Raw genomic sequence first — 24,575 nt, 5'->3', positions numbered from 1 at the left:
ATTCCAAAGGAGCTAGAGCAAAAATATATTCAAAACCTTGTAACACGTCTGAGTGATTTGGATATGATTCAAACTTCACCACACGTAATGCTTAGGGAAAAACAAACAGAAGGACCCTCTTTATGCAATGCTAACTGTCCAAAAAAAAACCAAACCCACTACCGTGGAGTCAATTTCAACTCAAAGTGACCTTATAGGACAGAGTAGAACTGCACCATAGGGTTTCCAAGGAATGCCTGGCGGATTCGAACCGCCGACCTCTTGGTCAGCAGCCGTAGCGCTTAACCACTACGCCACCAGGGTTTCCATGCTAACTATAGGCATGGCTAAAGCATGGTCCAAGTGACTTAGAAACTACAACCGTTCACTGTAAGTACTTACTTTACTTTTGCTGCTTCAGGAATATCCCGCAATTCTTCATTTAGACTGAGAACCTTGGGGTATTTCTTTTCCACGATAGTTATGAGATAGTGCAAAAGGGTAATGTTCCTAGAATTAAAGAAGGCAAGAGTATCAACTTGTGTTAATGTCTGCATATGATTTGTAAGTTCAAGTATCTGAACACACAGTAATACTATAGTCCTGCATTAATTTCATATTTTGCAAGTTCCTGAAAGGCAGTGATTCTCAAAAGAAAAGGAGATGTGGAAAGCCTATGTGGGATTTACATAAATATATATCAAGAAGCGTACGTTCTCTAAAAAGAAAAAAGTGACATCTTTGGCCACTAATGAACATTCTTCAAAATCTGGGTAGTGAGGAATGACAGAAGGGAATCTGAACCACTGCCAGCGGGGAGAAGCCAAAGTCTACCTTCTCAATGGAGCTGTGCACACCCCAGAGATGGGGTGTCTGTCGCCTGCAAGTTCAGAACACGCAGTATTGGGTAGGGTGGGGTGCAGATTAGGTGTTTAAACCACTCAAGAGCACAGCTATTTTCAGGTCTAAAATCACAGAACAGCATCTCGCTGATGACAATTATTGATAATATATATTTAAGGTTTCTCCGAACTTGAAAACTCTATGATAACTTTCCCTCCAACCCCCCCCCCGCCCCCATTAAAGCCTCTATCTGACTAATTAGCTTTGCTGTTACAGCCAAGGGTGGTCAGAAAGTAAGAACGCCCCTTTCCTTATCTCAGGGTTGAACGTGGCAGCAGGCCATACTGTGCAATCGTGTACATAATATCCTTGCAGCCATGAATCTACTTTCTAATTTTAGTAACACTTCAGCTCATAACTGTATAACCCTTAGTTGCCATAACAGTTAGCTGTGCCAGCTCCCTCTGCAGTGGCGACAGGGCTGAACCCTGAATGACCTGTATTGAAAAGGTGGGTGTCTGATAACAGTATCTGTTAGGCAAAGCTGTGTTAGTCTGGTCCTGTTGTTCCTGACTCTGCTGAACATTACAATCACCTGGATCCCAGATGCCTGAGGCCACTCCAGGGATTTATTTAATTGGAATGAGGTAGGGCCAGGCATGGGTATTTTTAAAACTCCCTGATGATTCTAAATACAAGCAGTCTCCGGGTTATGAACGAGATCCGTTCCTAAGTCTGTCTTTAGAGTCAGATTTGTAGGTAAGTCGGAACAGGTACAGACAGTTCTTATTTAGCATCAGTTAGTCAAATGTTTGTCTTAGCATACAGTATATATATTTTACCTTTCTATGGACAAAAAACACTTCCATACCACACGGTGTTTTCATGAGTGTCACAAAGTAGTGTGTGCATTGGTTATTACGACCATTATATTTAACTAAAAATTTTAACATACTGTATTTTTACGCAAATAATGCACGCCTTCTGCGTTTGTTTGCTGGCTGTGTCTTCCCTCTCCCCCCTGCGAGGTATGCCTGCTATGCTAATTTTTTTTTTACAGCAACATGTGGAAGAGGACTGGCTCAGCAGCACTTGTGAGGGTGCCTTGCTGGGGCAGGGTTGGGGGGGTGGGTGGCCAGCAAACAAATGCAGAAGACGTGCATTATTCATATAAAAGGCTTTATGTAATAGGCGTTAGGAAAGTCTGTTCTTAAGTATGAATTGCCTGTAAGTCAGACATTCCTAAGCCCCGGGACTTACTGTAATAGGCTTTATGGCAGTCCGTTCTTAAGTACAAGTTGTCTGTAAGACAGACGTTTGTAACGTGGGGACTATCTGTATACAGGCAGGATGAAGAATCACTAGTCTATTGAAGTAACCATAAAGAGGAGGATACAAATGCATTTCTTTAAAAACATTTCCATAATTTAAGAGAGTTTGCTAATTCACAATGCCAACTCATACTACTCCCACCCACCTCCAAATGTAGTGAATCAGAGCTTTCCAGTTATTTTCTTTTCTGTAACAATGAAAACCCTCGTGGCTCCACAGAGATAATTCTATTCCTCTAAGTTTCCCTAATACCACCACATTTGTTTTAAATTTCTTTTTTTCTTCTTCTTAATAATTAAAAAAACAAAAAAGCCCAGCAAAGTAAAATGGTGGCCAACAATTCTGGCCACTCATTCTGCAGATGCTCAGCCTGCACCATTCTATTTCAGTCTTGCTGCTCACAGTCTGTGTACCCACCCATGTTGCCGCTCAGTCTGTGTACCCACCCATGTTGCCGCTCACAGTCTGTGTATCCACCCATGTTGCCGCTCACAGTCTGTGTATCCACCCATGTTGCCGCTCACAGTCTGTGTACCCACCCATGTTGCCGCTCACAGTCTGTGTACCCACCCATGTTGCCGCTCACAGTCTGTGTACCCACCCATGTTGCCGCTCACAGTCTGTGTATCCACCCATGTTGCCGCTCACAGTCTGTGTATCCACCCATGCTGCCGCTCACAGTCTGTGTACCCACCCATGTTGCTGCTCACGGACTCTGTGTATCCACCCATGTTGCTGCTCACTGAGTCTGTGTATCCACCCATGTTGCTGCTCACAGACTCTGTGTATCCACCCATGTTGCTGCTCACAGACTCTGTGTATCCACCCATGTTGCTGCTCACAGACTCTGTGTATTCACCCATGTTGCTGCTCACGGAGTCTGTGTATCCACCCATGTTGCTGCTCACAGTCTGTGTATCCACCCATGTTGCTGCTCACAGTCTGTGTATCCACCCATGTTGCTGCTCACGGACTCTGTGTATCCACCCATGTTGCTGCTCACAGACTCTGTGTATCCACCCGTGTTGCTGCTCACGGACTCTGTGTATCCACCCGTGTTGCTGCTCACAGTCTGTGTATCCACCCATGTTGCTGCTCACAGACTCTGTGTATCCACCCATGTTGCTGCTCACAGAGTCTGTGTATCCACCCATGTTGCTGCGCACAGAATCTGTGTGCCTACTACTGCCTGAGGGCCAGAGGGAGGGAGTGAAATCCCAGCTACCATCAAAAAAACAGCAATGTTGCTTTTGTTCATTATTTGAGAGAAATGCTTCATTATTTAGAGAAGTTTCAATTAATGTAATTAACCACATATACCTTTTTTCACCACCTTTCTTAGTGGAAACCCTGGTGATGTAAAAAAAAGGTAGAAAGGGTTAAAACCAGGTCAGGTCCTCCGTATTTGTTTGCTATCCAAATAACACCTCATTTGACTGAATCCAAATTCTTGAAGAATGAATAACAACAACTAAACAGCCACACATTTGATTATTCCCTGGTGGTAACCAGTAACTTAAGCCTTTAATACAGAGTAAATATGCCCTTCATGCTGACTGTCCCACCATTTAGGCAATTTGATTAGATTCAATTTAACAAATGTTTAATGAACGATTATAGCAAGGCACTGCAGGTGTAATACACTGGTGTGTTTGTAAGGTGCTGATGATAAGTTTGGGGGCCAAATATTCACAGGAAGAAAGATTAGAAATACTTTTTAATTTATTCTTTTAAGCAGGTATTACACTAGGTAAGTTCTATAGTAACCTCAACAAGCAGATAATCACGTAGAAAGTTCCAGGGGGCGAGTGAGTTGCTTTCCTGTGATAGTGCTGTTGATCTCAATGTAGTGAGGGTTTCCTTCCTTTAAAACCTGCACACCCAGTTGAAGAGAACACCCTTCCTCAAAGAGATGGCTGTTTTTACAGGCAAACAATACAACCTCCAAACAAGATCTATATTTTGGTAAGCAGAAATGTGAACAGGCCAATAGAACTGGTGTCAAATACTTATATGGCCAAATACCCTGCTTGCTGTGACCTTGTTGTTGTTGTTAGGTGCTGTCGAGTTATTTCTAACTCATAGCGACCCTATATACAACAGAAGGAAACACTGCCCAGTCCTATGCCATCCTCACAATTGTTGCTATGTTTGAGCCATTGTTGAAGCCACTGTGTCAATCCATCTCATTTAGGGTCCTCCTCTTTTTCGCTGACCCTTTTTTTTTACTTTACCAAGCATGATGTCCCCCAGGGACTGGTTCCTCCTGATAACATGTCCCAAGTACGTGAGACGGAGTCTCACCATTCTCACTTCTAAGAGCATTCTGCTTGTACTTTTTCCTAAACAGATGTGTTGGTTCTTCTGGCAGTCCATGGTATATTCAATCTTTTTTGCCAATACCATAATTCAAAGCATCAATTCTTTTTTGGTCTTCCTCATTCTTTGTCCAGCTTTCACATGCATATGAGGCGACTGAAAATATCCTGGCTTGGGTCAGGTGCACCTCGGTAGTCAAAGTGACATCTCTGCTTTTTAACACTTTAAAGAGGTCTTTTGCAGATTTGTTCAATGCAGTAAGAAAGCTAAATGAGCCATTTGACCCTACCTCTGTTTCTTTATCTGACAACAGGTGATAATTGCACCTGTCCTGAACATGTCACAAAGCTGTTTTGTGAAATCGAATGTGAAAGTGCTCTGAAAAGGATGAAGTGCTTATATTAAGAATCAAGTGGTACTGCTACAATGGAATCCCTGGGTGGCACAAACAGTTAAACACAGGGCTACTAGCTAAAAGGTTGGTGGTTTGAGCCCACTCAGAGGCATTCAGAAGACAGGCCTGGCCGTTCTGCTTTGGAAAGGTTGCACCTTGAAAACCCCATGGAGAAGTTCTACTCCGCATACATTGGGTCGCCATCAGTGGGAATCAACTCAATGGTAACCAGCAACAACAACAATAACTGCTATAACTTAACAACATAAACAGCTGCCCCTTCCTTGTTAATCTATCTTTGCAAGATGCAAAAATAACGTTTAGCCTTGCAACTTAGCACATTGCTTATTTCTTCTTGGATAGATTTAGAGTTGCTATAATGATATGCTTCACTAACACTACAGAAAATATAGGGTAAAAAGCCTCCTAATTAGGAATAATTAGAATGAACAGCCCACATTTCTAAGAAGAATCCTGGTACAGAGAAGCTCAGCTTAAGAAACAATTGTGCAAGTTCCTTTTAAGTCAGTGAGAACATCAGAGAAACAAAGCTCTCAAAGAAACGAGAGTTAATGTGCCTAATGACCCTATCTGTTAATTACACCAAAAGCATTTTCACATCTGGGTGTCTACAACAAGAATCTGTTCACTTTCTAGGAAGCATTTTAATGAGCCTTTGGATGAGCAGCTGAATAGCAACAGCCAAAATGCATTTATACGTCATATTTTTTTCATATGGCTGATAGCTCCAAGGTATAAAAACAGAACCTAGAAATCCAACAAGCTTCAAATTCTAGTACATATCAGCTGTCAGTTTCTTTTCTCCCCCGGAACATAGTTCTTGCTTTGTCTTAAAGCACTGCCTCTTACTGGCTGCAGTAGTAAGTATGCCCCCATCCCCTCACGTCCACACACATAGTCCCCAAGCCCTACACTATACTATTTAACACCATAGGGTAGTGATCAGGATTGTCTCCGTATCTAAAGCAAAACTAATCTTAACAGTGGGGGGAAAAAAAAGGATATCTTAGAAGCTAGAAATAAAGCCTAATATTTTCTATGTATACCACAGGTATAAATTTAGTAATTTGTTAGTAGAAATTTGGATATCCAACTATACAGCTCTAAGCCAGAAACGATATCTGAAAAATAATTACATACCATCAGTGTCCAGAAGAATCTGTATCTAACCTATATTTGATCATTTTCTCAGTAACAGGTCACAAACAGGATACTTTAAGTTTAGAAGCTGTGTCTATGGATTCACTTACCTGCTCAATGAATGGTTATTAATTGAATATGTCATGAGGAAACTGTAAGAATGCAACCTATAAGGATAAACTCATCGCAAATCCAAAGACACCTTTTTTTTCCCTAGGCAAATTTCCAGGGGCAGGAGAAAAACATGGATTACTCTCTGTCTCAGTTTACTGATACATGCCTGCAAAGTCCTTGTGGTGGGTTTACTGTTCTTGGACCAGTACAATGGACTTAGGGACATATTTCCTTTGCACTTTTAGAAAGTGAGCGCAATTATGTACTAATGGTAATCAGAGGGCCTACTCTGGAACTCCCAGGATTATTTGAACCAATCTTGGACTGCTTCAACGATGTTCTTATGAGACCATAAAAATTGTCTCCCAGAGGACCATGGTTTCAGGGGACATCTAGGTCAGTTGGCATAACAAAAGGTATTAAGAAAACATTCTGCATCCCACGTTGGTGAGTGGTGCCTGGGTCTTAAATGCAAGCAAGCAGCCATCTAAGATGCATCAATTGGTCTTGACCCACCTGGAGCAAAGGGGAATGAAGAAAACCAAAGATAGAAGGTAATTATGAGCCCAAGAGACAGAAAGGGCAACATAAACCAGAGACTCCACCAGCCTGAGACCAGACGAACTAGATGGTGCCAGGCTACAACCGATGACTGCCCTGACAGGGAACACAACAGAGAATCCCTGATGAAGCATGAGAACAATGGGATGCAGACCTCAGATTCTCATAAAAAGACCAGACAAAAGTCCTCTGACTTTCTCTTAGCCCAGTACTGGAACCATTGCCGAGGTCAACTCTTCAGACAGGGATTGGACTGGACTATAAGACAGAAAATGACACTGGTGAGGAGTGAGCTTCTTGGCTCAAGTAAGACACACGAGACTATGTGGGCAGCTCCTGCCTGGAGGTGAGATGAGAAGGCAGAGGGGGCCAGAAGCTGGCTGAATGGACACGGGGGGATATGGAGAGGAAGAGTGTACTGTTTCATTAGGGGGACAGCAGCTAAGCGTACATATCAAAGTGTATATAAGCTTTTGTATGAGAGACTGACTTGATTTGTAAACTTTCACTTAAAGCACAATTAAAAAAAAAATGTCTCCCAGAAAGCCTCTACTCAATGGCTTTCTCAAGGTCATAGGTTAGGGCTCTGGGACAAAATGAAGCCAGGCTCCCGGCATTTCTGCCACAGCAGAGTTCACTTGCTGTTGTTGTTGTTAGGCAAAGTTGAGTAGAACTGCCCCACAGGGTTTTCTAGGCTATAATTTTACAAAAGCAGATCATGAAGTGGAGCCACTGGGTGGGTTCAATGTGGCAACCTTTCGGTTAGCAGCCAAGTCCTTCACCATTAAAGGTCCTTTAAGCACAATTACCAGAGAAAGCAAGCCCTGCTCCATGCCACCTCGCAAGAACCAACACAGACCTTCAAAATTAGGAGCCAGCATTTCAAGATGCTGAAAGTAAAATAGTCCCTCAGATTATAATTAATCCTGACACAATCAAAGCTTTGTTTAACATCAGGAAGTGAAAATGGTCACCTTATTTTTTTTTAAGAACATACTTACTTGTCAATACTGGATTTTGTGTCAGCAATCTTGTTTAGGCTGGATATCTTGAATCCATATGCATTGCCTCTTTGGCCTTTATTCATGTAATTCCCAAATGCCAAAACCACTTCCAGCAACTGCCTCAGGGCACTGCTCCTAAACACTTCCTCTGAGCCAGAACGAATTGCTTCAAAACAAAACAAAACACATAAAAATACAATTACAACCAAGACTTCAGTGATATCCATCCTAAATTCACACACCTGAGAACAGACATTGGAGATGTAAATTTGGGCCATTAGATTACCAAGGAATGCTTTCGAAAAACCTACACTAGAGGCAAAGAACAAGGGGGCAGGTACCCAAAAACAGGTAGGCCCAGCTAAAGTTGTTAGAGTTAACCACAGACAGATAAAACCCTGAAACCCTGGTGGTGTAGTGGTTAAGAGTTCGGCTGCTAACCAAAATGTTGGCAGTTCGAATCCACCAGGTGCTCCTTGGAAACCCTATGGAGCAATTCTACTCTGTCCTGTAGGGTTGCTCTCAGTCGGAATCGACTTGACAGCAACGGATTTGTTGTTTGTTTATTTAGTCTTCTTCTTGGCAGGTTCACCAATCTTAAGCATTTAGTAATGCACACAGTGGCGACTGCATTGCTCACATTCTGTTGCAAACACTTACTTGCCTGGCTTGAGTCAGATCAACAGGATTACTGATCAAGTCCACTGACAGAAAAAAACTGCCAAATTTATTACAAGATACAGCTTCCAAATATTATACAGGGATCAGGGCCCCAGAAGATGCCAGGTTCCAGCGCATGTTTTGTAGCCATGCTCTTCAGTTGCTTTGTCCACATTTCAAACATTTCAAAATTTAACAGCCTCAAAATCAAACCATATAACAGCCCGAATCTTCCCTTAAAAAATCTAGTAAGACCCTGTGGCAATAAAGCTACTTACAGGTTTAATGCTAGTGTAAGTCAAACTAATTCCTCACCAACGGCCAATGCGGTAAAAAGACTAACACTGACCCAAAAGGTGTGTTATAAGCTCCAGAGCTCAGGCCAGACCAGAATGCCAAGGGCTGACCTCAAGTAGTTTTCTATCAGAATTTCAAAAGCTCTCAAGTAGAAAATCACCAAAGGGATCATGTTTACTATACGCACTTAGATGGGACTTGCAAGTTAGCATTTAAAACCAATATCATTTCCAACCGAGGCAGCTTGGCTTTACCTTCTACTTTAGGTTTAACTTCTGCCACACGTTCTGCAAACTTCTTTTTGAAGTACAGTGATTGCAACCTTTGCTGATAATGATTGATTCTGTAAGAGCAGGCACAGATATTTATTGTTCATTTAATACGGATGTAGCGAGAGGCAGAGGTACCCTGGCAAACCGCCCCCCCCCGCCCCCGCCGCAAACACACACACAGCTCCTCATCCCACAGGTGCTCAGAGCACTCAGCCAGCTTTGCCTGGAGAGCCATTTCCGCCTGACCGCTGGGTGGGGGTGGGGGGTGGGGGGTGGGGGGGGTGGAGATTCAGGCAATTGCAGCAGAGCTCTTAGCTCCCATCCAAATAAGGTAACTAATGAAAAAAGTGAGAGCTGCCTGCTGTTAACTGAAGTCCTCTTTCCTCCCTCTGAGTCCCAGCACCTCTTTTGAACACACATAAGATCAAAGGGATGAAAATGTAGAGATTCCTCATTCTGCTGCAAATAAAGGGCCGTTTCCTACACTTCCCCTCCCCCTTCTTAACATGCCAAAGTTTTGCCTTTGGTTAAACTGTAAAGTCAAACTTTTCTCTAGCATCCAGAGTCTCCTCATTTGCATCATCCTCAAATCTTCCCCTTTCTTCAGTTATCTTCCTATTTGCTCCCCTAAGGGTTCCCATGCTCTGTCTTTCAAGACAGCAACTAGAGATAACTGGGGGTGCACACTGTGCTCTGATGACCACCAAGACAAGGTGCTCCATCTTGCTTGGAGTCTGGTGGGCATTCTCATTCAAGCCTTCTGAAACCAATGTCTAACCTGTCCTATGGTAGAGGTTTCAGTCCAGCAGGTCTAGGGGTCAGCCCTTCCTTCAGAACCAATACCACCATCAAGCAGATCTGCTTTGAGAGCCCAGATTCTCCCCTCATTAGGAGACCTTGAGCAGGAGCCTTAATTGCTCTGAGTCTCGTTTTCCTCGTCCAGAGAATGAAAAGAATTCTTTCCTACCTAACAATGTACCTGGCAACACGGCTAGGAGGATTAAATGGGATGATACATGCAAAGATCTAGACACTTAATAAGTGGCAACTATGGCAAGTGCCCGTCTATTTGTGTACACACAGGATTGCTTGGTGCACGTTTCAAAATTTCAAAGCTATCTTTTGTCCTACAGTATTATACGCAACTGAAAACTGAGATGTAACAATAACAAAATGAGTCTGGACGTGGAAAAAATGGAGAGACGTGTTCACCTAAGCTTCATTTGTAGGTCTTTGGCACTTGGGAGAAGATTTTTGCTCTGAGGTTGACTGAGAGTTTCAGGACCATTGGTCCTTCTCAATGCAGAATCAATTCGCCAGGCCTAGAATGGCAAACAGACTCAGCTCTCATGCCAAACTCAATTACTAAGCAGTGGCTGCCTGCAGGGCTTTCTGAAGAAGGGTTCAGAAGCTTGCCAAGGCTCCATGAGGGAAGAGTGCCACGATTGATTAGTGATGTCTGCAAGTATCATGATTTTACACCCTGCCTGCAGCTGTTCAGTGATGTGGGCTCTGAGGTTGACATTGCTTGAGTCCATCTTTTTTTTGTTTGTTTTACAACAGCCTTGAGATGCTGAGGTACTAGGAGATGTACGAAATCAACGCGGAGAGGAGAATAAACTGACGGGAACCAGAAAAAAAGTTGTGTGTTGATTAGGCCAAATCACATAAGCCTAAGAGGTCCAGAGATGGAGATAACTGTGAAGAAACCCTGACCCTGGCTCACCCACAGGCAAGGGCTCATAAACAAAACAATCAAATTGCATACAACTCAGACTTGAGAAGATTTTAGAATCTTCTTGTTGTTGTTGGCTGGCGATGAGTCAATTCCGACTCATGATGACCCCGTGTGTGCAAAGTAGAACCGCACTCCATAGGGTTTTGAAGGCTGCGACCTATCAGAAGCAGATCTCCAGGCCTTACTTACAAGGGCCTCTGGGAGGGTTTGAACTGCCTTGCGATTAACAGTTCAGTGCTTAACCTTTTGCGCCACCTAGGGACTCCTTTTAGAATCTTAAAAGCCTTCAAGTTAAGCCAGGTTAATTGGCCCAAACATTCCCTCGAATTGAAGGTTAACTTCCTTTGACAGGTAAGTGGCATTTTTTAAAGTATTTGCAAACTCACCGGCTCATCTCAAAAAGGAATCTATCAGCCTTGGCCATCCGATCCAGTTCATGTTTATGTTCTTCCAAGAGGTCAATGTCACTTTTTTCAGGAACAAATTTCAAGAGCTAAAAAATACATGCAAATATTAAGACTGAGGTTTATAACTTAAATTCCTGCAGTAATATTTTTACCCTTTCAGTTAATTTGTCCAAGATGAAATTTTAACTTTTGTTAAAAATTTATAAGCTCTGCTCACAGGTGATTATTAAGATATGATAGAAATTATTAAAGCTTGTCATTTTACCTGAACATAGCCAAATAGGTTCATTCCTGACACCTTTCTATTGGATATTGCTTCTCAAATCAGAATTATGGAAGTTCATTACCGGGACACACTTTGCCTAGACCATTAGGCCTTAGAAATAATTTAGTTCAACCCTCTCTTTCTAGGAGATAGAACTGAGGGCCAGAGAGATTAAGCAGCTCACTCAGGATTACAAAGCGAGTTCATGTCATCATCAGAAATAGAACCCAGGTCTCTAGACTCCCAACTTTCCTTTTTTCTATTACATCATGCTGGAATGAGTAATTCTATGTGTATTTTCCATTCGATTTGCTTATTTGTCCAACTTATTTATTTCCATCTCCCCTTTGGTTGCTCCATATAGAGTTGGAAGACAGGGATTTGAAGTTTTTGATCCTATACTTTATTGTGCATGAAATGTAGGAAAAATGGTAACGATATTTAAAGTTGAAAAAGGACTTCTGAATGTATGATTTCCTTTGAAGGTACAATCCCGTGCACGTGTATGCACACGCCTGTGCCTTGTGCTATTTTTGAAATCAGATGCCCCCTTTTGTTTTTAAATTTAAACACAGTGACCCCCTGAACTCTGAGATTCCCCGTATAACATGATGGTCCATTTTGTAGGTTTGCAAATGTTTATTGGATTTAACTGAGGGAACACAGAAGATCTAAAGCAGCTAATCTGGGTGTCAGAAGCAGAGAAAGTGAAGTGGAATTACAGGGTAAGAGATGAATAGTAAGAAGTTGGAAATATGTTCCAAGGAGAGTGCATGTTTGTGTCCCAGGGTCTAGACTGCACAGCACAGCACTGAGGCAGGTGAAAGATTGGCTGTGACAGGGCCTGGGGAGGGACAGCAGGTGACGTCAGGGAGTAGCAAGAAATGAGGCAGGGAAAGTAGTCAAGGGCCTTATAAGTTTAAACTTTATTTGGGGGGCACTGGGATATAACAGGAAATCCTGGTGGCATGGCGGTTAAGAGCTATGGCGGCTAATCAGAAAAGGTCAGCAGTTCGAATCCAACAGGCGCTCCTTGGAAACCCTATGGGGGGAGTTCTACTCCACCCTATAGGGTCGCTATGGGTTGGAATAGACTCAACAGCAACAGGTTTGGTTTGGTTTTTGGGATATAACAAAGATTTTAAGTAGTGGAATGAGTTTTCATTTTTAAAAGATTGCCATACTTGCAAAATGGAGAAAGAATTAAAAAGGATCAGAAGTGTTCAGGGGTGTAATTAGGCAATTAGTGCAATAATCCAGATGAGAACTAATAGTGGCCTGGACTGGGTGGGGCCAGTGGAGAGATTCTTGAGGCATTTAATGCTAGTTGCTGTTCGGTTAATTCTGACTCGTGGTGACCCCCTGTGTGTCAGGCCAGAACTGTGCTCCATAGGATTTGCAATGGCTGATTTTTTGGAAGTAGATTATCAGGCCTTTCTTCTGAGGTTCCCCTGGGTGGACTCGAACTTTCGACCTTTTGATTAGCAGCTGAGTATGTTAACTCTTTGCACCTCCTGGCCTGACTTGTTGATGCACTGATTGTAGGCAAGGTAGGAGGAGTCAAGGACCAGGTCTGGGTTTCTGGTAGAGGCAACAAAGTATACAGAATGTAATAGGGAACTGAGGAAGAGATGGTTGGAGGTGGGGTGGAGTGGGGAGAAGGTGAGTTTAGAGAGAACCAACAGTGATTTCCAGGAAAGGTAGCTGGATAAATGAAATGCTGAAGAGATCTGTATGGAAGACAACAAATTAGTGTTGGTTGTGAAAGGCGGGTTACCGAATGCACGGATGTAAGATAATCAGGGGAATTGTGAAAAGAAAAACAGCAGGGCCAGGAGAGAACCCAACATTTAAGGAATGGGAACAGGGAGAAGCGGAACCTTCAAAAGAAGCAATGAAGGGGTAGCCAGAGAGGCCTATGTGGAGTCACAGGGCCAGGGGAAGACAGCATTTCATCATAGGAAGTAGTCAACAGTGTCAACCACCACCAAAAAATCAAGGACAATAAGGACGGCAAAGTGTCTGCTGGCTTTGGCAACAAGGAGTTGTGGGTATCCTTAGTGAAAGCAGCTTTTGGGAGGTGAGGAAGACAGACTGTCAGGTAAAGAAGAGTGAGCAGGAGGTGAGTGGGGACAAGCTTTCAAGAACTTTGGCTGTGTCAGGAAAGAGAGGAAGTAGCTAGATGGAGCTTGAGGTTTTTTAATTTGTGTGTGTGTGTATATGTGCACACGTGTACGCATGCACACATATGCATACTTCAAAGGCTGAGACTTCAACAAATTAAGTATTAAAAGAGAGAAACTGGACAAGAGGGAGAGGCTGAAGATTCAGAGGAGAGGGGACAGTCATTTGGCTGGGCCCCTTAGAGAGGTAAGGAATAGGGCCAGAGCAGAGGCAGGGGACATTCCTTCTTTCCTAAAGGGATGGAAGGGCAGTGGGAAACAGAAGTGAATGCTAGGGATTTCACAGGTCTGGTGGCAAGAAACTGCAGGAGTTCCAGCCTGACAGAATCTAGGCATTTATGTTCAAATTGTAACACAGGACAGGATATATATGTTTTAGCTCCTTCTCAGTGAGGGGAGGAATAACAGCAGGGCAAGGAAAAAGAAAAGTAAGAGGAAAGGGAAAAAAAGGCTTTTTTCTTGACGTAGTTTAGATTTTTACCTATGGGGCAAGAAAATCCATTCTGATCACAGAGATCCTTTCACAGACTTACAAACTTCCTCTAGCACCCACTCCAGTCTCCACCCCAACTAGTTGTGCTGAGCCCATGGGTAACAGGATATTACAATCACTAGCTCCCTGTTGCTTTTTACAAGATCACAGTAAAAGGCACATGCTAAAGGCTCCGTCCCTGAAAGGAGAGAGGAGGAAAAGACTGTGTGGACAGTTTTAACAGATGAAGGAAGACTTTTACAAATGGTGGGGAATAAGGAGAAACGTACACATTCAAAACAAAAGTAGTGTGTTGATCTCATCTGAGGGGAAAAACAATAATAAAACAAACAAACAAACCAAACTCACTGCCGTCAAGTCAATTCTGACTTCTGGCAACCCTGTGTGCCACAGAGTAGAACAGCTCCATAGAAATTTCAATGGCTACTCTTGACTGGAGGGGGGATAGGAAGATAGAGAGAGAGGGAAGATGGCAAAATTGGCACAAAACGGGAGACTGAAAGGGCTGACTCAATAGGGGGAGAGCAAGTGGGAGAAGGGAGTAAGATGTATGTAAACTTACATGTGACAGACTGATTGGAATGGTAAATGTTCACTTGAAGCTTAATAAGTTAATTAAAAAAATTTTTTTTTCAATGGCTGTAATCTTATAGAATTGGACTGCCAGGCCTTACTCCTGTGGTGCTGCTGGGTAGGTTCGAATTGCTAACCTCTCTGTTAGTAGCCGGGGCGGGGGTGGGGGGGGGCACCATTTGCACCACCCCGGGAACTTGAGGGAGACAACAGCAGCAGCTAAAAGGAGTGGGAGAGGAGGGAATGAATGTGGCCCAAAGCAAACCAGCAATAGGAGTAAGGAGATGCTAGTTTCCGTGTTTGTCTGCAAAGAGTGTGGGAGATGATCAAAGAGTGGAACTCGTACAGAGTTATCAGGAAAGACCAGGTCAAAAATATCCTTGGCAAGACTCAGCTTCAGTAGAATGATTTTCTTACATGTTATTTATTTGAAGTACATTCTATTTGCACTACAAGCCCTTTTGGCAGGATTTTGAAATCCATTCCCTCAAGGAGGAATTTTGCTGGATGTAATTTCACAGTAAACAGATCGTGTGGAATTTAAACATAGGACCTTGTCCACAGGGCTGAAGGCCGAAGGACTGTAGGTGGCTTCATGCACAGTTCTTCACTCTGGGTGAGCACCACCTGCTTCAACAACTAGGATGTGGGTCACCCTTGAGCCAGGGAGGGGTAGAGGGCAGCAGGGCTCCACACTTTCAGGGCAGAGACCTGTTTTGACTGGTGTACAAAGAGGGGAGGGAGAGTGTGTGAAGGCACTGTGACAACACTCTAAAAAATGTTTAGGTTTAAGAATTACTTTAAACTACTCACACACAAGGCATCTGAATTTTAAACACAGAATTAACTATTTTGAATATTAACTCACACTTTTAAAAGACAACATGAAAACTTCCCACTGCTAAGTGTCAGGGTTTTCCCTCAGGACAATCCCAGCTGTAGAGGTTTCAGGGAGGGGAAGGTCCCTTTGAGGTGTGGTAACGGTGTACACAACACATCACTCCTTCCTGCTTTGTGTCTGAGGCCCTTTAGAACAGTGAGCACTGTGGAAAATACACAGGCAGACGAGCAGGCATGCCACCCATAGCAGCCTCTCCACCAAGATCACTATCAGCAGTGCAAAACAGCCCTTTAGCCTGCTCTTGGGAGCTGAGCACACCCAGGCTCACCAATTAGGACAAGGAGCTGAAGCACACCTACAGAAGAAATCTCAAGTTCGGCCAGAATCCGTGATCGCTTACTGCCATGGTTGGTCCCACGTGGACCTGAGGCTCACAAACACAGACCTCTTGACCCAAACCACTCAGAATACGATTTGGCCCCCAGGACAGTGAGACAGAAAGGGCAGAGAAGAAGAATTTAGGTCTAGACCAAGGGGTGGGTGAGCAGAGACAGGTGATAATCCCCAGAATATCTGCAAGTTCAACAACACTGTCATTTGGAGGACAAATGAACAAAGCCACTGAACCACATGTGACACAGCCAGAGTGACTAAAGAGAGCATTTATTGTAGAAGTACTGCCGGAAGAGAGACCAGGCCACCACATAAGACTTGATGCCTTGCCATGGCTAATAACAGTTATGTCCACATACCATGGACAAGGATGTGTACTGACTGCGGGTGAAACTGCCTACTCGCTAGCCCTGGCATTTGAATTTATTGGCATTTATGACACAAGAGGGTGCCATACAAATTACAAAACACAAGGCTTAAAAAAAAAAAAAAATAGCCCCCCAAAATTTACAACCCACCTTGCCTTATCTCACATATGAGGATTTAGATGTAGAGGACAGTGCTGGGGCATTAACAGCGGCTTTGTGGTTATGGGAATGGTGAGCTAAGACACCATTCTTAGCGTTTTAAGGATGTAGTAATGAATCAGTTTATGTTAAATGGCCCGTGATCTCACAGAGATAGTGAGGTTCTAGATATCCCTGGGAAATGTAGTTTCCTACTAAAGTTTGTAGATTTATACAGTCTAGTGAGGCAAAAGCAAAAGGTCATTAAAAAGACAGGAAAGAAAGAAAAGACCAAAATGGGTATAAGAAGAGACTCTGAAACTTGCCTTGAATGTAGAGCAGCTAAAGAGCATGGAAGATATGGGGTAAGAGCTGAAGAGAAGGTTTCAAATGACAACTAGACAAGACAAAGTAAAGTATGATAATGAAACGCACAAAGACGTGGAGTTAGAAAACAAAAAGCGAAGAACATGCTCAGCATTTCTCAAGCTGAAAGAACTGAAGAAAAAATTCAAGCCCTGAGTTGCAATATTTAAGGGTGCTATGGGCAAAATACTCAACGATGAAGGAAACATCAAAAGAAGATGGAAGGAATACACAAAGTCACTGTACCAAAAAGAACTGGTTGACCATTTCAGGAGGTAGCATATAATCAAGAATTGATGGTACTGAAGGAAGCAGGCTAAGCTGCACTGAAGGCATTGGTGAAAAACAAGCCTCTAGGAACTGACGGAATATCAATTTTTGAACCAATTGTTGAAATGCCAATATTTCAACAAATAGATGCAACGCTGAAAGCACTTCCTCATCTATACCCAGAAATATGGAAAACAGCTACCTCATCAACTGATTTGAAAAGATCCATATTTGTGCCCATTCCAAAGAAAGGTGATCCAACAGAATTTGGAAATTACCGAACAGTATCATTAAAATTCTGCTGAAGATAATTCAAAAATGGTTGCACCAGGACACCAACAGGGAAATGCCAGAAATCAAGCTGGGTTCAGAAGAGGACATACAAAAAGGGATATCACTGATCGTGTAATACGGATCTTGGCTGAAAGCAGAGAATACCAAAAAGATGTTTACCTGTGTTCTATTGACTATGCAAAGGCATTCCACTGTGTGGATGATAACAAATTATGGATAATATTGCGAGGAATGGGAATTTCAGAACACTTAATTCTGCTCACGCGGAACCTGGACACAGACAACAGAACAAGGGAATGGTTTAAAATCAGGAAAGGTGGGCGTCAGGGTTGTATCCTTTCACCATAATTATTCAATCTGTATGTGAACAAATAATCTGAGAAGCTGGACTATATGAAGAAGAATGGGGCATCAGGATTGGCGGAAGACTCATCAACAATCTGCGTTATGCAGATGACACAACACTGCTTGCTGACAGTGAAGAGGCCTTGAAGCACTTACTGATGAAGATCAAAGACTACAGCCTTCAGTATGAATTGCACTTCAACATAAAGAAAACAAAATTCTTCACAACTAGACCAATAAATAACAAAGTGACAAACAGAGAAAATATTGAAATTGTCAAGGATTTCGTTTTACTTGAGTCCACAATCAACACCCATTGGAAGCAGCACTCAAGAAATCAAATGAAGTACTGCACTGGGTAAATCTGCTTCAAAAGACCTTTTTAAGTGTTAAAAAGCAAAGATGTCACCTTGAGGACTAAGGTGCACCTGACCCAAGCCATGGTATTTTCGATAGCCTCATATGAATGCGAAAACTAGACAATGAATATGGAAGACCAAAGAAGAATTGATGCCTTTGAATTATGGTATTGTCGACCAATATTGAATATACTGTGGACTGCCAGAAGAAGCAACAAATCTGTCTTGGAAGAAGTACAGTCAGAATGCTCCTTACAAGGGAAGATGGCAAGAGTTTATCTTACGTACTTTGGACATGTTATCAGGAGGGAACAATCCCTGGAGAAGGACATCACGCTTGGAAAAGTAGAGGGTCAGGGAAAAAGAGGAAGACGCTTAACGAGATGAATTGACGCAGTGGCTGCAATAATGGGCTGAAACATAGCAACGATTGTGAGGATGGCGAAGACCGGGCAATGTTTCATTCTATTGTATATTGTATATAGGGTCGTTATAAGTCGGAGCCAACTTGATGGCACCTAAGAACAACAGCAAACAACTGAAGCGTAATAACTGCAGCGTGAGAGACAGAATCTGGCCGTGTGGACGCTAAGGGTCCTAACCAGTGGATAGATTCACGATGTTCTTTCTTATTTTGAGGAGCAAAAAGAGAATAAAGTCAGAAAGTCTCTTAATATAGCCATATGGAACCTTTGGTTTAACACCTTCAGTTCAGAGATGAAGAAATCTTCCACCAGCAACAACCAGATTTTCTCAAAAGCCCGCTCCTTATTGGAAGTCAGCTGTCACTTATGCTTTGGGACATGACTGGTGGCTCACCTGTTCCAGCATGTCCTTGGGCAGATCTTCTTGCTCGTCCATGGTTAGAATTGCCCGTTTGATTTCATCATTGGATAATTTTAACCTGGAGAAAGAATATTTTGTTGTTAACAATATCAGCTGGAGTATTAAAATTTAATATATGATAATTCATTTTGCTGCCCCAGTTGCTGGTTTTCAAGTAGTTTTTCCAAAATCTCTCAGTGAAAATTTATTTCCTGACAATACTTCACCTAAAAATAGTGCTTTGAAATGGCTTTAACATTCTTTTGGGGCTTTGTAATGCTCTGCTGACACAGGAGAACAAAGCTGTTATGTTCTATCATTTAGTTTCCTTAACAAGGGACTGGAAGATTAGAAATAGGGAAAACGCAATCATTTTCTTTTACGTATAGTATCCAAGAACTGCAGGGGAAGTGGGAGAATGGAATTCTTAACTTGATTATATGTCAGGAGTGTTGAAAATGTGTTATCAGGTTAAAAAGGGATTTTTAGAAGGTTATATGTTACTGTTAAAAATTTGGGCAAGAGTTAATATACAAAATAAAACATATATGTACTTCATAGTTGAGCATTTTTCACATACATTATTTCACTTGAGCCTCAAAGTAACTGTGATGATCATGTTTTTGGCAGATGAAGAAACTCAGACTGAGACTGATTAAGTGCTTTGTCCAAGTTCAAACATATGACGGTGGTAGGACCTAACAAGAACCCACAACTGTTGACTGTCAATGCCAAACTCTTTTTATGAATATTACTTTCCTAGTTAATATCTCAAAGGGAAGAATTTAATCAAAAACACATATCCATTTTCTGTATTTATCAGATGCCACAAACTGTCTTAACCAGGGCAAAGAAATCTTAATTTAATTATTAGCTGTGACAATAGAATCATTCCTTTGTTTTATTTGTAAGCATAAGACACACACTTACTTTTAAGATCTTACTTCCTTACAGCCATTAAGGTGACATACTACCAACACTTGATCTGTTCTTATATTCTTTGCTTTTCAAGAAGAATCACATTTGGCATGGGAAATAGAGAAACACAAATACACAAGTACAGAGCCAAGATGTACACATGCCATATGTTAACATTCGAAAGCAGAGGTCTTAGCATCAGCCAGCTGGGCCCCCATCCATGCTCTGACACTTACTGGTCAGTGTGACCTTTGGAAAACATTTTTATTAAGCGTCAGTTTCCTCATCTGTAAAACAGGGATAATAACAACTACATCAGAGGTCAAAAAAAAAAAAAAAAGAATTTTGGTGAGGATTAATTAAGTAATGTGTGTAAAGTGTTTAGCATAAGATGCCTAGCCATAGAACGGACTCAGTGAACTAGTGGTACAAATGGTTAACACACTAGGCTGCTAACCAAAAAGCTGAAGGTTCGAGTTCACCCAGAGGTGCCTCAGAAGGAAGGCCTGACAATCTACTTCTGAAAATTAGTCACTGAGAACCCTAGAGAGCACAGTTCTACTTTGACATACATGGGGTCACCATGAGTCAGAACTGACTCAACGGCAGCTGATTTTTTCTACAAAAAAAAAAGCAGTACTTTTAAAACCTTATTAATTAAGGTACAGTCATCTCATCCTTAAAGAGTGCTTATAATATGGTTATTGTATGTCCTAAAGCATTCTCATACCCATTATTTTATTTCCTCTCAGTGTACAACCCCTATTAGGCCCAGGGTGTAGTTAAAAAAAAAAAAAAGCAACTGGAAGATATGATCCTTATTTTAAAGGTGGTTATGATCTTTGGGAGAATCAAATGACAAACTGAAACACTCCTGACACAAAGTGCTGTGAACGGCACATTCGCCCATGGTTTCATAGATAAACGAGGGCCAAATGAGTATGTACATGTGTATGTGTGTCGGGGGGGGGAGGGGGATAAGTGCATGTGTCAGGGGGCACAAAGCCATGGAAAGAGGAAGAAACCGCCAGGTGGGGCTGGACAAGCCACATCCCACTGTATACAGCTCTGGTTTGCCCTCTCCTCTAGATTTTGACATGACTTTGTTAAAATCATCCACCCTACTATTTAAACTGAATGTTGTTTCATATGCCAGTAAGGAAGAAAGGGGAGGAACAAATTTGGGAATCCTGTTGCACTTATGGAAACCCTGGTGGCGTAATGGTTAAGTGCTATGGCTGCTAACCAAAAGGTTGGCAGTTTGAATCCACCAGGTGCTCTTTGGAAACTTATGGGGCAGTTCTACTCCGTCCCTATAGGGCTGCTGTGAGTTGGGATCAACTCAATGGCAATGGGTTTTGTTTATTTGGTTTGGTTGCACTTTTACCATTCTTTTCTAATTCATGTTTTTAAATCGAAAGACAGTATCTAGGCAAAATGTCAAATTGCCCATGTTAAAAAATAAGACCCACTCTATCATCCAGTCCCAGTTTCCGGTACCATGGTAACTCCCGTGCTGTACACAGCAATCCTGGACGTGGGCAGACTTCTCCAAATTGTTTGTCATCACTCCTGGGGCAATCCTTGCCTCATGAACATTCTCACCAGGACATCACAAGATGGAAGACAATTTAGCTAAGTTGACATGAGTAAAGTACAACAGGAGGAAAAATTGTGTCACAGAATCAAGGTCTCAACTGCATATGCTCTAGGTCACCCTAGATTCCATGACACTAAAGGCCCTTGAAGAGTCCCTGAGTGCTGTAAATGGTTGCACATTTGGCTGCTAAACAAAAGGATGGAGAATAGAATTCACCCAGAGGAGCCTCAGAAGAAAGGCCTGGTGATCTACTTTTGAAAAATCAGCCATTGAAAACCCTAGGGAGCATAATTCTCTCTGACACACATAGGGGTTGCCAAGATTCACAACTGAATGAGTGGCAACTGGTTTTTTAAAGGCTCTTGAGCCAATTTAAGTGCAAACACCATGGTGTGACCACAAAAAGCCAATGAAGAGTAATTCCAAGGAAGGTTTTAACTACCATTAATGAAAACCAAATGGTTGTGGGAGCATCTATAGTCATCCCAAGAAGTGCTCTGCTCATAAGAAAAATAAATTAGTTTTGTGTCCTTTTCACACTGAGTTGAAGAAACCATTTTATGGTGCAGCAGCTCTGCTAAGCCCTTCTGCTTTGCATTTAAAAGAGAAGGAGTTGAAAATCAGAGTGAGAACAATAACTGAAGTATCAGATTTGCATTTCATTAGCTCCCCATATGGAAGGCAGAACTTCTTGCTTTTGAAATTGTATATATTTATGCTTCTCAACCCCCAGAGGCTGTCTGGAATAAACACTAGCTCTAATTCATAAAAATTTTGGTTTCTCTTCATGTGGTCCACAAAGAGACTTGAGACATTAACGGATGGTACTTAAGAAAATCTACTTGTCAACATGCCACCATGCACGTGGCCAGTTGGATCAGACAAAGAAACTGTACCTTTCAGGAAAGGGGAGAAGGATATGCTGCCCTCTGGGGCGGTGGGGGGAGGGTTGTTCTATACATTGCTGAGTTCTTAGTCTCATCTGTCATCCACAGAATGAGTCTCTAATCTCTGTAATTTAAGGACCCTACCAATTCTAACCTCTTAATTGCTTTTAAAGCTTGGCAGTGTTCTGGTGTGCTGGAGGGTAGCAACTTTGGAGACACCTGCTTCAATGTTCTTATATGAGGCAGGAAACAAACCAGGCATCTTAAATACTATTTAACTTCACCTTGCTCTACTCAAGTATTTCCAAAATTGGCCAGGAGAATTGGAACATCCAGGCATAATTAAAAGGAGTTAAGGATGGATGGCTAGATCAATGTTCAGCCTTAGCTCTACTTCTGTGGATTTAAGCCAAATCCCCCTACTTTGAAGTGGCTTTTTGTGGTTTGCTACACCCAGGCTGCCACGTTAAGTGAGCATCTGGAAAAAAACAACGGCACAACATCTCATAAAACTGTATTTTTTTTTTTTTAGAGGGGAGCATTTGGGGAGAAAAGAGGTCTGTTTTAGAAAATAAAATCGAGTACGTTTTAAATAGCTATATGTCATCTATGTACACGCAGAAGAAAAGCTGTGGCTCATTCTGCCAAAGGCCAGGGGTTGGTTTAAGCCATCTCATTGTAAGGTAAGGTATTGTGTGTCCACTCTACTCTTCCCCCTCCGAGAAAGGCATTGTCCCTGATGCCCTGGTGCTACCACTGCAAACTCCCACTGTGGTGCCACGGATTGCCTTAAAATGGCCTTTCTCATCATGGTTTTGTAACTCCTACCAAATGGCTGGGTAGGACCATGCAAATAAGTGTATGGAATCCTAATGAGGGGATCGGTCAGTTTTGCCATCTTGCTAGGCTTAAAGGGAGACATTGAGAGAGAGACAGTAAGAGCTGTAACGTGGAAGACAGAGGGAGAGCTGTAACACTGGAGACGGCAGAAAAATGGTGGCAGCAGAGGCAGGAGACCAGAAGGAAATGACATGGGAAGCTCACAGAGCGTGAAAGCTGAGTACCTTTGAGCAGAAGGCTTGCTGGTGGAGTAGGGTGCCTCTGGGCACTTGGTGGAGCTAGGTTAGCTGACCCATTGCACTAGAGCTGAGTGCCGTTGGGCCGAGGCCTACTGGTGGAGTGGGGTGCCTCTGGGCACTTATCGGCAGAGCTAAAAGAGCTTTGTAACACTTGTTCGACCAGGGCAGAGGCTGGGTGGCGGGGCCATGGCCCAGAGAGAGGCCTGCCTGTGGGCACAACTTAGAAGAGGCTATTCTGATCCAGTAACTGCACCCTGAGCATTCCTGAACCTGAACTGTAATCTGTTACTTCCTTAATAAACCCCATAATCATGAGTATTGCCTGTGAGTCCTGTGTAGCCACTGCAACAAATCGAATTTAGCAGAGAAGTGGGATGTCCCATGGGAGGGACAGATGGTGTCAGAATTGGTAAAAATGGCTGGCGAGAGGAAGCATGTCTGACTTCCACCTCAGAGCAATCAGCCATGGGCTGTTGATCTTGATTATCCTTCCCTCTTGTGAAATTAGAGGAGGTCAGATACCTGTACCACACCATTTTTACACACACCCTCTAAGCAGTCCCTTTCCAAGAGCTGCAACTCATCTTGGCTGCTCACCCTGGGAACCCACATGTGTGGGCATGAGAAGGGCCCGTGCCTGTGCCCTGCCTTGATTTCTGGCACAGGATCCTTCCCACAACCTGCCTGGCTCCAGACAAGTCTATGGCAGATGTCCCTGACCAAAGGTACCACTAACTTTTGTATCAAGTGGGTAAGGAAGAGCTTTAAAGGATAACCACATGCTGAGTGCCTATGCACTTACTAAAATACACTTCATGGAACACACCACAAGGCTTTCACTGTGGAGGAATTTGGCGCAGTGACTTCGCTGCTGGGAAATAAATTCCTAGAGTTAGAAAGATAAGAAATAGAGAGGTTCGCCAGGCTTTGGGAATGAAATAAGCAGGAAAGAAGAAAGTGTACACAGGAAGGAAATCTTGACATCATTTTTGAAACATTCCTATTCACTGCCCTCATGCTAAAATCCATCATCAAGTCCAACTGAGGGTTTCTTCATGTCTCTTAATTCTGCTCCTCATCATGTCTCAACTGGACAACTGAAAGAGACTTCGGGCTGATGGCTGTCCCTGTCTTCAGCTTTTGACCCCTTCCAACCTATTCTGCTGACCCCTGAGACCAATCTTAAAACCCTATTAAAACAAATGCTGTTCTCCTCCTGAACCAACTGCACGGATTCTCAATCCCATGAGTACCTACATGGGCTACCATTAACTTAGCTGCTGTCCTGTGCAGGTGC

At 42.7% G+C, this 24,575-nt stretch overlaps 1 protein-coding gene across 2 annotated transcripts in view; it reads right to left on the bottom strand.

The window, feature by feature from the left end:
• Positions 1-24,575, bottom strand: part of DAAM1 (dishevelled associated activator of morphogenesis 1) — a 199,467-nt gene that overhangs the window by 13,680 nt on the left and 161,212 nt on the right. For both annotated transcript variants that reach the window (XM_003408683.4, XM_023546213.2), the window contains exons 17-21: positions 18,789-18,873; positions 11,061-11,167; positions 8,919-9,007; positions 7,705-7,873; positions 382-489 (exon numbers count right to left, since the gene is read on the bottom strand). In XM_003408683.4, coding sequence (XP_003408731.1) covers positions 382-489; positions 7,705-7,873; positions 8,919-9,007; positions 11,061-11,167; positions 18,789-18,873 — 558 coding nt within the window. The remainder of the gene's footprint in view (positions 1-381; positions 490-7,704; positions 7,874-8,918; positions 9,008-11,060; positions 11,168-18,788; positions 18,874-24,575) is intronic.

Source organism: Loxodonta africana, chromosome 10, assembly GCF_030014295.1.
Source record: "Loxodonta africana isolate mLoxAfr1 chromosome 10, mLoxAfr1.hap2, whole genome shotgun sequence".
Taxonomy (NCBI): Eukaryota; Metazoa; Chordata; class Mammalia; order Proboscidea; family Elephantidae; genus Loxodonta; species Loxodonta africana.
This window is presented reverse-complemented; position numbering and strand designations above follow the sequence as displayed.